We start from the raw sequence: 12,257 nt of genomic DNA, 5'->3' as shown, positions 1-12,257 counted from the left end.
TGAGCCCATCTTCACATGAAATGTTCCCTTGGTATCTCTAATTTTCTTCAAGAGATCTCTAGTCTTTCCCATTCTATTGTTTTCCTCTATTTTTCTTTGCACTGATCACTGAGGAAGGCTTTCTTATCTCTCCTTGCTATTCTTTGGAACTCTTCATTCAAATGAGTATATCTTTACTTTTCTCCTTTGCTTTTCACTTCCCTTCTTTTCACAGCTATTTGTAAGGCCTCCTCAGACAACCATTTTGCTCTTTTTCTTTCTTTTTCTTGGGGATGGTCTTGATCACTGTCTCCTATACAATGTCATGAACCTCCATCCATAGCTCATCAGGCACTCTGTCTATCAGATATAGTCCTTTAAATCTCTTTCTCACTTCCACTGTATAATTATAAGGGATTTGATTTAGGTCATACATGAATGGTCTAGTGGATTTTCCCCTACCTACAAATGTACAAACAGAACACTGTAGTCTAACTCCAGTGAACAGAAGGAAAATGGTGTGAGTAAATGAGAAAGGAAAGAAAATGTTTGGAATAGTAATAAGGCAGGAATTTAAGATTAGAGGACATGGTAGATTAAAATATAAGGAAAAATAATTCAAGAATGAGTTGGTATTAAAAACAATGAACACAGTCAGAAGAGAAGAGCTTTGGAAACTACAGAGCACCATCTGATTACAAGAGCTATAGCCTGGCAAGAAACTTTTAAAATCATAATATCCAGTGCTGAGAAGGCTATGGGGAAATGAGCTTTCTCATACAGTAGAAGTACAAATTCACGTGACATTTCTAGAGGGCATTTTGGCAAAAACCTAAAAAGGTCTAATATTCTTTGATTTAGCATTCTATTTTTATGAAGTTGCCTTAGGAAATAATCAGAGATGTGGCCAAAGATTCACGCACAAGAATGTTTACTACAGGGTTATTTACCATGCAAAACACTGAAAATAATACATGTCCAACAATGGGACATCGATTAAATACAGCCATACAATGAATTTGGTGTCAGGCAATAAAGTCATGTATTACTTATGAATAACATGAGAAAATACAGTGTATTTTTTAAAAGCAGGTTAAAAAATAGTACTCATTTAATAAAAATACCAATATTCATTAACATTTTTTAGTACTTATTATGTTCCAGCCACTGTTCTAAGTACTTTTTATTATATAACTCAATATACTTTCTGTCAATTGTAGGGGTGGGTACTATTATTATCTCATTTTAAAAGTAAGGAAATTAAACCATAGAGAATTCATGTAATTCACTCAAAGTTATACAGCCATGTAGATAATTACACCAAAATTCAAGACTAGACAGTATAGAAAATATCACTTCTTGAATATAATCCCAATTTTTAAAAATTAGTTATACAAGCAGGAAGATACACATCAAAATTCAACCATGGTGGTGAGATTATGTCATATTTTTATTTTTACATATCCTTTCATAAAAACATTTTTTTAAGTCATGGGATTTGAAAAATAAGAACCTATGGCCTTGAAAGAGTAGTGAAAAGTAGTCTCCAGGTTGACCGTAGAGAGCCAGGTAGGATTGGGCAGGGAAGCGGAATAGAAACAGTGCTATAAATTGAGCCCTGCAATCATCACAGCATCTGTTCCTTGGGGTCAGTATTTCATCATCCAAATAATATAGTATAAGAGTTAAAAACATCACATTCAAAGCAAAAGAGCCAAGATGGGGAGGGGGTAAAAGAGAGGATGGGTAATCCACAGAGCAGTGCTGCTCACAGAAAGATCTCTCCCGGCTGAGCTGTGAATCAGGAAACCTACACAACGCAGGCTCCACTCAGACCTGTGAGAAGCAAGGCCGTTGCAGGAAGGTGAAATCAAATTTTTAAAGCATTTCACACCATCTCCACTTCTATATATGGATCTAATGACAAGCATGCAGCAATCCGTCTGAGTTTTATAGCCCAACACACACCTACTCTTTAACTTTCTTGATGGCCCAACTTCCTAATGAGCAAAGATAAATGCTAAGTCAAGACATTAGATGTCAGAGTTCTTACTCTTCTAGATACACACAGATATGTTGCTTTGGTTTAAAAAAACAAAACAAAACAGAAAGAATACTGTTCAAACATTCTCAAAGTTAAAACCATGAGGCCTCTAATTCATCCATCTTCCCATCATGTATTTGAAAATCAAATAACTATGAAATCTAAATAACCATAATTTGGGGTAGTATCTAGATAACAATCAACATGATGCTTTTGAAGCCTAGCAGAAACCTCAAGTACCTCTCAAATCAGTAGAAAATGTAACTAATTTTCATTGCTTTAGCATTTCTTATTCTTATATTTTTAGAAATTTATAAGTCCAGTAATATTTTTAAATGTCTAATATGGTACTTGACTAAATAATGTATTAAAAATAATATGTTTAAAAATTCATTTCACAGACCACCTCATTTCTTTATCCCATTGAAGAATGAACAGGATTCAGTTTACTATAACTGATTTCAACCAAGGTTGTATTGTGTCTGCCATCTCCCTTATAAATGTGGTTACACCCCCTGGAGGAGGGCACGGCAACCCACTCCAGTATTTTTGCCTGGAGAATCCAATGGACAGAGGAGCCTAGCAGGCTATAGTCCATAGGGTCGCAAAGAGCTGGACACAATCGAAATGACTTAGCACATACACACACTTAAAAGCATTGTCAACCTTGCTCCACTGATTCCATACTGCCTAATCTCTGTATTCAAGGCGCTTAACTATCCAATGGGTGTTTACAGTCATTATGCAGCCCACAAAGGTACCTTCAGGCTTCTATTTTATCAAGTAATATTGTGATAATGTTTTTTGAATAAAGTTTATTTTCCCATCCTAATTATAATGTCAGCTCGTTATATAAAATAGAAAGATACAGAAAAGTAGGAGGAAGAATACATTATCCTTTCAGCCAGTGATCAGGAAGACAAAGTTCGTTTGCAAGTCCTGAATAATTACCTGGTACTCGTTTGATGGTGTCCCTAAGAAGTGCTCTGACAGCCATTAACAAGGTGTCAGAGAGTTAGTCACTTAAGTCGTGTCCAACTCTTTGCAACCCATAGACTGTAGCTTGCTGTGGAATTCTCCAGGCAAGAATGCTGGAGTGGGTTGCTGTTTTCTTCTCCAGGGAATCTTCTGGACCCAGGGATCGAACCTGGGTCTCCCACATTGCAGGCAGATTCTTTACCGTCTGAGCCACTGGGGAAGGTGTCAAGAGGGGCACCAAAGCAGTGAGGGGAGAGTGACCGGACTTCACTCCTTCTGCTAAGTGTGCTCCATGTAGGCAGCTCCTGAGCAGCTATACTTAGAGCTTTTAGCAAACTAGAAGTAGGAAACATCAGGAGAGACACATGGGTCATCCGTGATGATGAATCAAAGGTTTTATCAATGATAGCTAACATTTATTGAATGCTTGGCATAGGTCAGGCATTTAATCTCTATAACTACACTCAATCTGCACAAGTTTATGAGTGGTGTGCCACCATTACCTCCACAGTGTAGCAGGAAAAATGGGGCTTGAGGTTAACCAACTCTCCCAAAGTTATATATCTAAGTGGTGGAGCAAGAATTAGAGCTTGGACAACTGAACCCAAATCCCCACTCTTAATACCTAGAGGGCCTGATTTTGAAGATTCCATACACTCCAAGGAAAAGAAACATCTCCCCATCTTTAACAGCATTTTTTTAAAGGACTCTGGTTCTTCCCAACACATCCTTTAAAACCCTTGACTATACTTCTAGGAACACAAATCAGGTTTTCATTAAAACCAACCTGGCTTGTAGGTAACATGTTCGAGTAAGCCATACATCTGACCCAGTAGGCTTGGCTGTATGTATTTCATCCACTGGTTCCCTGGTATAACCATTTGATGGAGAGTATGTATCAGTTCAGTTCAGTCGCTCAGTCATGTCTGGCTCTTTGCAACCCCATGAATCGCAGCTCACCAGGCCTCCTTGTCCATCACCAACTCCTGGAGTTTACCCAAACTCATGTCCATCGAGTCGGTGATGCCATCCAGCCATCTCATCCTCTGTCGTCCCCTTCTCCTCCTGCCCCCAATCCCTCCCAGCATCAGGGTCTTTTCCAAGGAGTCAGCTCTTCACATCAGGTGGCCAAAGGATTGGAGTTTCAGCTTCAACATCAGTCCTTCCAATGAACACCCAGGACTGATCTCCTTTAGGATGGACTGGTTGGATCTCCTTGCAGTCCAAGGGACCCTCAAGAGTCTTCTCCAACACCACAGTTCAAGGGCATCAATTTTTTGGCACTCAGCTTTCTTCACAGTCCAACTCTCACATCCATACATGACCACTGGAAAAACCATAGCCTTGACTAGACGGACCTTTGTTGGCAAAGCAATGTCTCTACTTTTTAATATGCTATCTAAGTTGGTCATAACTTTCCTTCCAAGGAGTAAGCATCTTTTAATTTCATGGCTGCAATCACCATCTGCAGTGATATAATAACAGCTAATACTTAAGTAATAGGCAAACACTTAAGTAATAGTATTGCACCCATCAGCATTCTAAGCACGTTATACTAATTATCTCATTTAATCCTCACAACAACTTTATATGTACTTTTTATTGTTGTAAAATATACATAAACATAACATTTACCATTTTAATCAATATAAGTGTACAGCTGAGTGGCAGTAAGTACATTCACCTTGCTATACAACCATTACCACTATCCATTTCCAAAACTTTTTTTATCTTGCAAAACCGAAACTCTGTACACATTAAATAGCAATCCCCTATTTCCCATCGTTCTAATCTTTATGTCTATGAATTTGACCATTGTATGTACCTCATAAGAGTAAAATCATATGGTAGTTATCCTTTTAGTATTCTGTGATTGGTTTATTTCACTTAACATAATGTCTTCAAGGTTCGTTCATATTGTAGCAGGTATCAGAATTTTCTTTCTTTTGAAAGCTGAATAGCACTTCACTATGTGTATATACCACAATTTGTTTATTCATTCATCAGTTGATGGACACTTAGCTTGATTTCACATTTTGGCTATTACGAATAATGCTTCTATAAACATGGGTGTACAAATATCTGTCAATGTCCCTGTTTTTAATGCTTTTGAGTAAAAACCCAGAAGTAGAATTGCTGGGTCATATATAATTCTATTTTTTTGTTTTTTGAGGAACCACCATACTGGTTTCCATAGCAGTCACTACATCGTTTGACATTCCTATTAGTCTTGCCCAAGGGTTTCAATTTCTCCAAACCTTCAACAACCCTTGTTATTTTGTTTCTTTGTTTTTAAATGATAGCTCTTAATGACTGTGAAGTGGTATCTCATTGTGGTTTTGATTTGCATTTCTTAATAACAAGTAATATTGAACATCTTTTCATATGCTTATTGGCCATTTATATATCTTCTTTGGAAAAATGTCTGTTCAAGTCTTTTGCCCACTTTAAAATCGGATTGATTTTTGTTTTTGAGTTGTAAGTGTTCTTTATACATTCTGCATATTAATCCCTAATCAGATATATGACTTGAAAATAATTTCTCCCATTCTGTGGGTTGGCCTTTTCACTCCCGATAGTGTTCTTTGATGCAGAAGAATTTTACATTTTCTTTTCTTTTTTTTGCCACGTGGCATGTGGGATCTTAGTTCCCTGTCCAGGGATTGAACTCATGCCCCCTACAACAGAACCATGGAGACTCAACCACTGAACCACCAGGGAAGTTCCAGATTTTACATTTTCATAAAGTCCAACTTATCTGCTTTTTCTTCTGTTGCCTGTTCTTTTGGTGTCATATCCAAGAAATCATCACCAAATCCAATGTCATGAAGCTTTTCCCCTAAGTTTTATCCTAAGAGTTTTATAGTATTAGCTCTTATATTAACTCTACTTTGAGTTAATTTTTATATATGGTGCACGGTAAGGATTCAACTTCATTTTTTTTTTTTTTTTTTTTTTTGCATGCAAGGTATGTACTTTCATCATCCTTATTTGACAGAAAGACTGAGGCACAGATGGGTCAAGTAAAATTCCCCAAAGCCAGACAGCTAGTAAAAGATGGAGCCAAGATTCAAACTGAAGCACGCTGAGTTCTTCCAGGAACTGAAGCTTCATATTTTCTGATTTCAATTCTAGTTGTTTTATCTTTGTTTTTGTGGCTTATGACTTGTCAAATCTTTGATACTAAATGGTTTGGTCAGGAATCAAACCCTGTTAGAACATTGCAGCTTTGGGAAAATTCAAACCACTTTATGATTCTCTTCTTAATGGCCTGATATCCAGTAACACATGACCACCAAAGATATTTGGGAGAGATAGTATCATTTACACAGACTCTCAGAAATTAAACCTGCAGAGAAAGAGCTGGCTGAAAGTGGCACTATTTACACAAGACTGATGAAAGTCAGGCTGGGGTTGAGAAGTCTTTTCAGGCACAGCTTCAAGTGGACACACGCCTCTCCCCTCCCCACCTCACCCTCACCTTGACTCTGGTTGCACTCACCTGGAAGCCCCAGGTCTGGCTACTGCACAGGCATAACGACAATGATGGTCACTCTCTGTCCTAAGGCTAGGTCTTCGCCGGAACACACGGACTCTACGTCTCAGAGCAGGAGACAACCGGCTTCGCTCCTCTGGAGAGAAGGACTTCTGACTGGAGTGGGCAGCTTGAGGAGACAAGTGGTCAGCAGAAAAGTACAGGACTATTTGGGGGATCTCCATTCCTCTGAGTTAACATCTTGCATAGTTATTAAACAATGCCTTGAACATTGCCTGACACATGGCAAATTCTCAACAAATAGCTGTTAAATGAACACAGTAGTTGCCAGGGTGTGGTGGGGGGAGGCCATAACCTCTACCCAGCAGGGGTGGGGGGTACAATGTGATCAGGGAGGCAGATTTGTGCCCCTGTGACACTTGATATGAGGCAGCCTGGGAGAGGATCTAGACTACAATTTATTAATATGCAGTCAAAGTATAAAGACAGTAGAGACTGATTGCTTCTAGCTGGGAAAATCTAGAGTGACATCTTGGAGGAGGTAGAATTTGAGCTGAGTCTTATGGTAAAAATCATTGGAGAGAGACTCTCTGGGCATAGGTCAGTGAAGGCCCAGAGAGGAGAGAGGCAGAGGAAAGTCAGAGTAACTAGACAGGTGTGGCTCTTACCTGGAGACGTGGGTAGGGTCAAGTTACAGATGGCTTCGCCTGCCAGCCCTGGGATATCTGAACCTCCCTCTTCGTCTCTCTGTGGACTCCTGCGTACAAAGGCTGGCCACCCTCTATGGTACGATGGCAGCTGGCGATCCGGGTGTTTCTTGTCTTCCTGGGGACACTGGCACCCTGCCACCCCATATCTGCGAGGCGGGAGCATTGCACATATGGGCTCCTTCCATCTTCTGAAAACCCTCGCCTGCCAGGAGTGGACTGACATGACCATGACAGCCAGTGGGGAACGAGGGCCAGACGCAAGGGCAGCGCCCTCACCCCTCTGCACATGGGGGCCGGAGGACACTGAGGAAAGGGCGGGCCAGAGTAAGTTCCTCATTAGAGGATGCACAACGAGTGGAAGGTGGATAAGAGAGCCCTCTAGGCTTCCCTGCTGGCTCAGTGGTAAAGAACCCACCTGCCAATGCAGCAGACGTGGGTTCCATCCCTGGTCTGGGAAGATCCCACATGCCACAGAGCATCTGAGCCCCTGCGCCTCAACTACTGAGTCTGTGGTCTAGACCCCTGCTCCAGGACAAGAGAAGCCATCACAGTAAGAAGCCTGAGCACTGTGACAAAGAGGAGCCCCCACTTGCCACAACTAGAGAAAAGCCCTACAGCAAGGAAGACCCAGCACAGTCAGAAATGAATGAATGAATGAATTTTAAGAGAGAGAGATGTACACATTAATCACTCATTTCAGAAGAAACCGAAAGCTGGAGTTGATTAGCAAAGCCAAGGCAAGCCTGAAAATCCTGGAGCCGTCGGCAGCCACCCTCCTGCTGTCGTGAATTTCCCCGTTCCAGAAACTCCCTTCCTGGATCCCTTCTGCCTCCTTTCATGTTTTAGAGTCATCTTTGGTAGTTAGAGGTCCAAGATCATGTTGGAGAAGGAAGAGAGAAGTATGCAGGAACTATGTAAGGGCGGTGGGTGCAATAAAATATCAATACATCAATTTTTAACATGTTTTCCATTTATAAATATAATCTATTTTATGGAAATTTTGATTCTATAAAAAAGAGAGAAGAAAAAACTCTCTGGAATCTTATGCCCAACACTCTAATATCATTGTTATTAAAATTCTAATGTATTTTTTTCCAATGTTTCCACCATGATTATACATTTATAAGATAAACTTTTATGAGATTGCCAATATAATATACATTCACTCTGCTTTTTGCCACTTTTTCCACACATTGGAAATGAATGAACAGGTTTAACCTTGAGTGAGTTTTTCAGTAACCTAAGCAGGTCTTAGACCTCTGGCAGTGCTTCAATTTATGCAATGAGATGTGAACTTTATCAACCAACTTCACAGGCATAATTTGAGAAATTACCAACCGGAACCAGAAAACTAGAAAAAAAAAAACTTAAAGAAGCTGTGGTAGGCAGAATAATGGCCCCCCAAAGATGTCTACATCCTAATCCCTGGAATTTATGAATAAATTAGGTTTGATGGCAAAGAGAAGTTAAGGTCACTAACCAGATGAGCTTGAAACAGTGAGGTTATCCTGGATTATCTGGACAGATAGTGTATTCACAGGGATCCTTAAACATGGAAGAAGGAATCAACAGAGAGAACCAGAGAGATGGCAGCGTGAGAAGGACTCAGCCCATTGTTGCTGGCTTGGAAGATGCAGGAAAGGGTCACAGGCCAACGAATGCAGGCGGCCTCTAGAAACTGGGAAAAGCAAAGGAACAGATCCCTCTCCAGGGCCTCCGGAAAGCCCTGTAACACTTGATTTTATCCCAGTGGGACCCATTTCAAACTTCTGATCTCCAGAACTGTAAAATAACAAATTTGTATTGCTTAAAGGCGCTACAAGGAGAATTCCTTGGTGGTCCAGTGGGTGGGACTCAGTGCTTTCACTCCACTACTCTAGGTTCAACCCCTGGTCAGGGAACTAAGATCCTGCAAGCCAAGTGGCATGGCCAAAAAATAATAATTTAAAAAGAAAACCGCTGAATGTGTGGTAATCTGTTACAGCAGCAATAGGAAATGAACACAGAGGCCAAGATTAGCCTTCAAACTTGAAGCAAAAATGTACCAAGATGTGCCAAATTCCAGGGTAAGGAATTTCCTAAATCTCTGCCCCATTGAGCAAGCAGCCCAGCAAAGCTCCAGAACCAAGCAGGAGCTTCAGAAATGCACACTGCTGAAAAACAAGGAGCTCTTGTCCACTTCAGAAAGTGCATCATGCCATTTGCCCAGGGCCACAGCATCTCAGAGGAGTCTTGGTCTTATCACATTTAGAGGAGAATCATTGAAAGCAAAGATTTATGGGAGGAAATTAAGTTCCAGTTCACCCAGAAAAGGCCTTATTATGATGGCTCCATATTACAGGGCTTAACAAAGTGCCTGGCACATAGAAGGTGCTCAACAAATTCTTGCTACATGACGAATGAAAAAAAAATGGAGTGAAAATGGAGTGAGTGAAAGAACTTAAGTCATTTTGTGTTCACTGCCCTCCCTACAACTCACCCTCTCATGTTCTTTGGAAAAAGCCTCAAGATCCATGTGGGGCTGAATTTTTCAGGCTCTGTTTGCACTTGAAGTAAACTCATTTTTTGCCATATAAACTTTCTAGACATCAAGGACCAGTTAATGTTCTGTGCTTGGATTCCATGCATTCATTTAATTAACAAGTTCCAAGAAAATAGAGTCAATTGAATAATAAGCCATGCTTTCTTTCATCTTTTACTGAATTTACTTATTAGTTATCAATCTGCTTTTTTTGTTGCTTTTTCTCCAGTGCCTGGCATTAGAATTGCTTGATAAGTGAATGAATGAATGAAGGCCTTAGTTACCTGTTTATCTTTTCCCAGCAGAGGAATTCCTTCATTTCATGGACTTTGGCATTCCAGCCCTCTCTTAAGCTAAAGAGAAGTCCCTGGTGGTCCTGAAGCCTCAGCGATGGCTGTGGGCGTCCACTCTGTGGCATTTCCACCTCCTGAATCAATCAGAATGTGAGCAAACCGCACCTTTGTGTAGCAGGGCCAGCACCCAAACGCTAAAGCCTTCCTCTCACCCATCAATCAGGTTTTAGATGACCATATTCTTCTTGTTTCCTTTCTCTTTTTTGTTAAACTATAAACCTTCATTGGTAAATTTGCCAGGATATGACAAAGAAACTCAGGCCAGTATCTTACTAACTGCATCTAAGACTGGGGATTACCTGGTGCGTATGGAAAGATTGACTAGAGAGTGGCATGAGGGAATTTTCTGGGCTGATTAAAGTGTTCTATATTTTATTTTGTGTGGTGGCTACAAAGGTGTATACTTGAGTTGTCAGGTTGTATTAAATTGAATATTTAAGCTCTGTGCATATTATTAAATATAAATTATTACAGTATACTAATGCATATATATGGAATTTTAAAAGATGGTAACGATAACCCTATATGCAAAACAGAAAAAGAGACACAGATGTACAGAACAGACTTTTGGACTCTGTGGGAGAAGGCGAGGGTGGAATGTTCTGAGAGAACAGCATTGAAACAAGTATACTATCAAGGGTGAAACAGATCAGCAGCCCAGGTTGGATGCATGAGACAAGTGCTCAGGGCTGGTGCACTGGGAAGACCCAGAGGGATGGGATGGGGATGGGGAACACATGTAAATCCATGGCTGATTCATGTCAATGTATGGCAAAAACCACTAAAATATTGTAAAGTAATTAGCCCCCAACTAATAAAAATAAATGGAAAAAAAATCATACAAAAAAATAAATAAATAAATATAAATTATGCCTCAGTTTTTAAAAGAGAAGGATGCTGAGATCACAATCAGTTCATCAGTCAAGAGTGCTGTGATTGATTGGTGATGTCTGCCAGGCACCACAGCGATGAAAAGAGATATCAACACAAGTACCACATGTTTGCTGTTCTTGTGTTTGAGGGAGTTTCTGCCTCATCTTAGTGGTTATGATATTAACTCATCTACCTTAAAGGATTATAACGAGGTAAAAGTTATTTATATTTATATAAAGCGCTACCTAGCCAAATGTAAGATATTATTCACATTTATCTGCCATGATGACTCACAGTGGCTTTGGCAGGTGGGTACCCAGAAACTTCTCCCTGGCTGAAATGAAATGCTGCCGAGCCAGATATTTTCAAACTGCAGGGCTCCCCTTGAACACGGACAGAGCTTGTCTGTCCCATTACTCATATGGCAAACATTGAATGCTAACACTGACTTATCAAGCTGTCTTTCCCACAGCCATACAGAGCTACTTTTAAGGTACTGATTTCCACAGGCTAAACTAAATAGTCTGTTTTCCTTTGAGGCTCTTTATCCTTTTCTGATGCTCCGTCTCAAGATGGGGTCTGGTAGTTCTCATTTCTCCTTCTCCTTCCAACTGCAAATCCACAGAAGACTTCCAGAGCTTTGCTCCTTGGGCTCTTGGTTTATGTCTGTTGGCCGTGGCATCCATTTCTGGTGTCTTCCAGCATCTATCAGGAGTCTCCCGGATTACTGATGAGGATGGTTGTGCTAGCCAGCCCGTATCACTGGGGGGCTCCGGGCTCAGCAGCCCTGCTGTTTCCTGACTGGTGTCCCCACAGAGAGAGCAGGACAGAGCCTGGCAGCCGTACCTTCACTTCCGAAGCCAACCAGAGAGCCAGGGCCTGCGGCAGATCCAACCTGGGTACTCAGCCAAGAGATACCTCCGCGGCCTCTTGCGGACGTGGCCCCCTGGCACCATATACAAGCTCCAATGTGCAGGTCAGTGGGGACGTGGGAAGAGGTGTGCCCTGAGCTGCCCTGCCCCGCGTTCTGGTGCGAGCGTGTGTTTTCCATGAGTGTCTGAAACAGAATTTCAGGCCCAATTCTGTGTTAAAGGTGCTCGATCTTGTTAGCCTGCAAGCAACCATCACACCTTTCGCCTCTCCTACATTTGCGGAGGGATGGCAGCCTGAAGTCTTGCCTTCCCTCTAGCGCCCCTCAGCAGCCTCAGGCCCCTCATCCGAAGCAAAATACGCTTCCCAGGCCTACCCACTCAGAGACTTCATGTCCTCCAGTTCAATCTCGATCTTTTACAAGAGAAGGAAA

General features: G+C 41.1%; 2 protein-coding genes across 7 annotated transcripts in view; one reads left to right on the top strand and one right to left on the bottom strand.

The window, feature by feature from the left end:
- Positions 1-12,257, top strand: part of KIAA2012 (KIAA2012 ortholog) — a 127,662-nt gene that overhangs the window by 6,243 nt on the left and 109,162 nt on the right. For 2 of the 3 annotated variants that reach the window (XM_043910381.1, XM_043910380.1), the window contains exon 3: positions 11,771-11,930. The exons of the other annotated variant lie outside the window; for it this stretch is intronic. In XM_043910381.1, the coding sequence (XP_043766316.1) occupies positions 11,771-11,930 (160 nt within the window). The remainder of the gene's footprint in view (positions 1-11,770; positions 11,931-12,257) is intronic. 3 annotated transcript variants of the gene reach the window in all.
- Positions 1-12,257, bottom strand: part of LOC122698796 — an 83,711-nt gene that overhangs the window by 60,055 nt on the left and 11,399 nt on the right. The window contains exons 3-5 of one of the 4 annotated variants that reach the window (XR_006342420.1): positions 7,166-7,353; positions 6,504-6,666; positions 2,737-3,337 (exon numbers count right to left, since the gene is read on the bottom strand). The exons of 1 other annotated variant lie outside the window; for it this stretch is intronic. Coding sequence is in view for 1 of the 3 variants with exons in the window: in XM_043910386.1 (XP_043766321.1) it covers positions 6,504-6,666; positions 7,166-7,544 (542 nt within the window). In the remaining 2 variants the exon portion in view is untranslated. Of the gene's footprint in view, positions 1-2,736; positions 3,338-6,503; positions 6,667-7,165; positions 7,961-12,257 lie in introns of those variants that run through there. 2 more of the 4 variants (XM_043910386.1, XR_006342419.1) reach the window with 2 other exon arrangements.

Source organism: Cervus elaphus, chromosome 8 (genome assembly GCF_910594005.1).
Source record: "Cervus elaphus chromosome 8, mCerEla1.1, whole genome shotgun sequence".
Lineage (NCBI taxonomy): Eukaryota > Metazoa > Chordata > Mammalia > Artiodactyla > Cervidae > Cervus > Cervus elaphus.
This window is presented reverse-complemented; position numbering and strand designations above follow the sequence as displayed.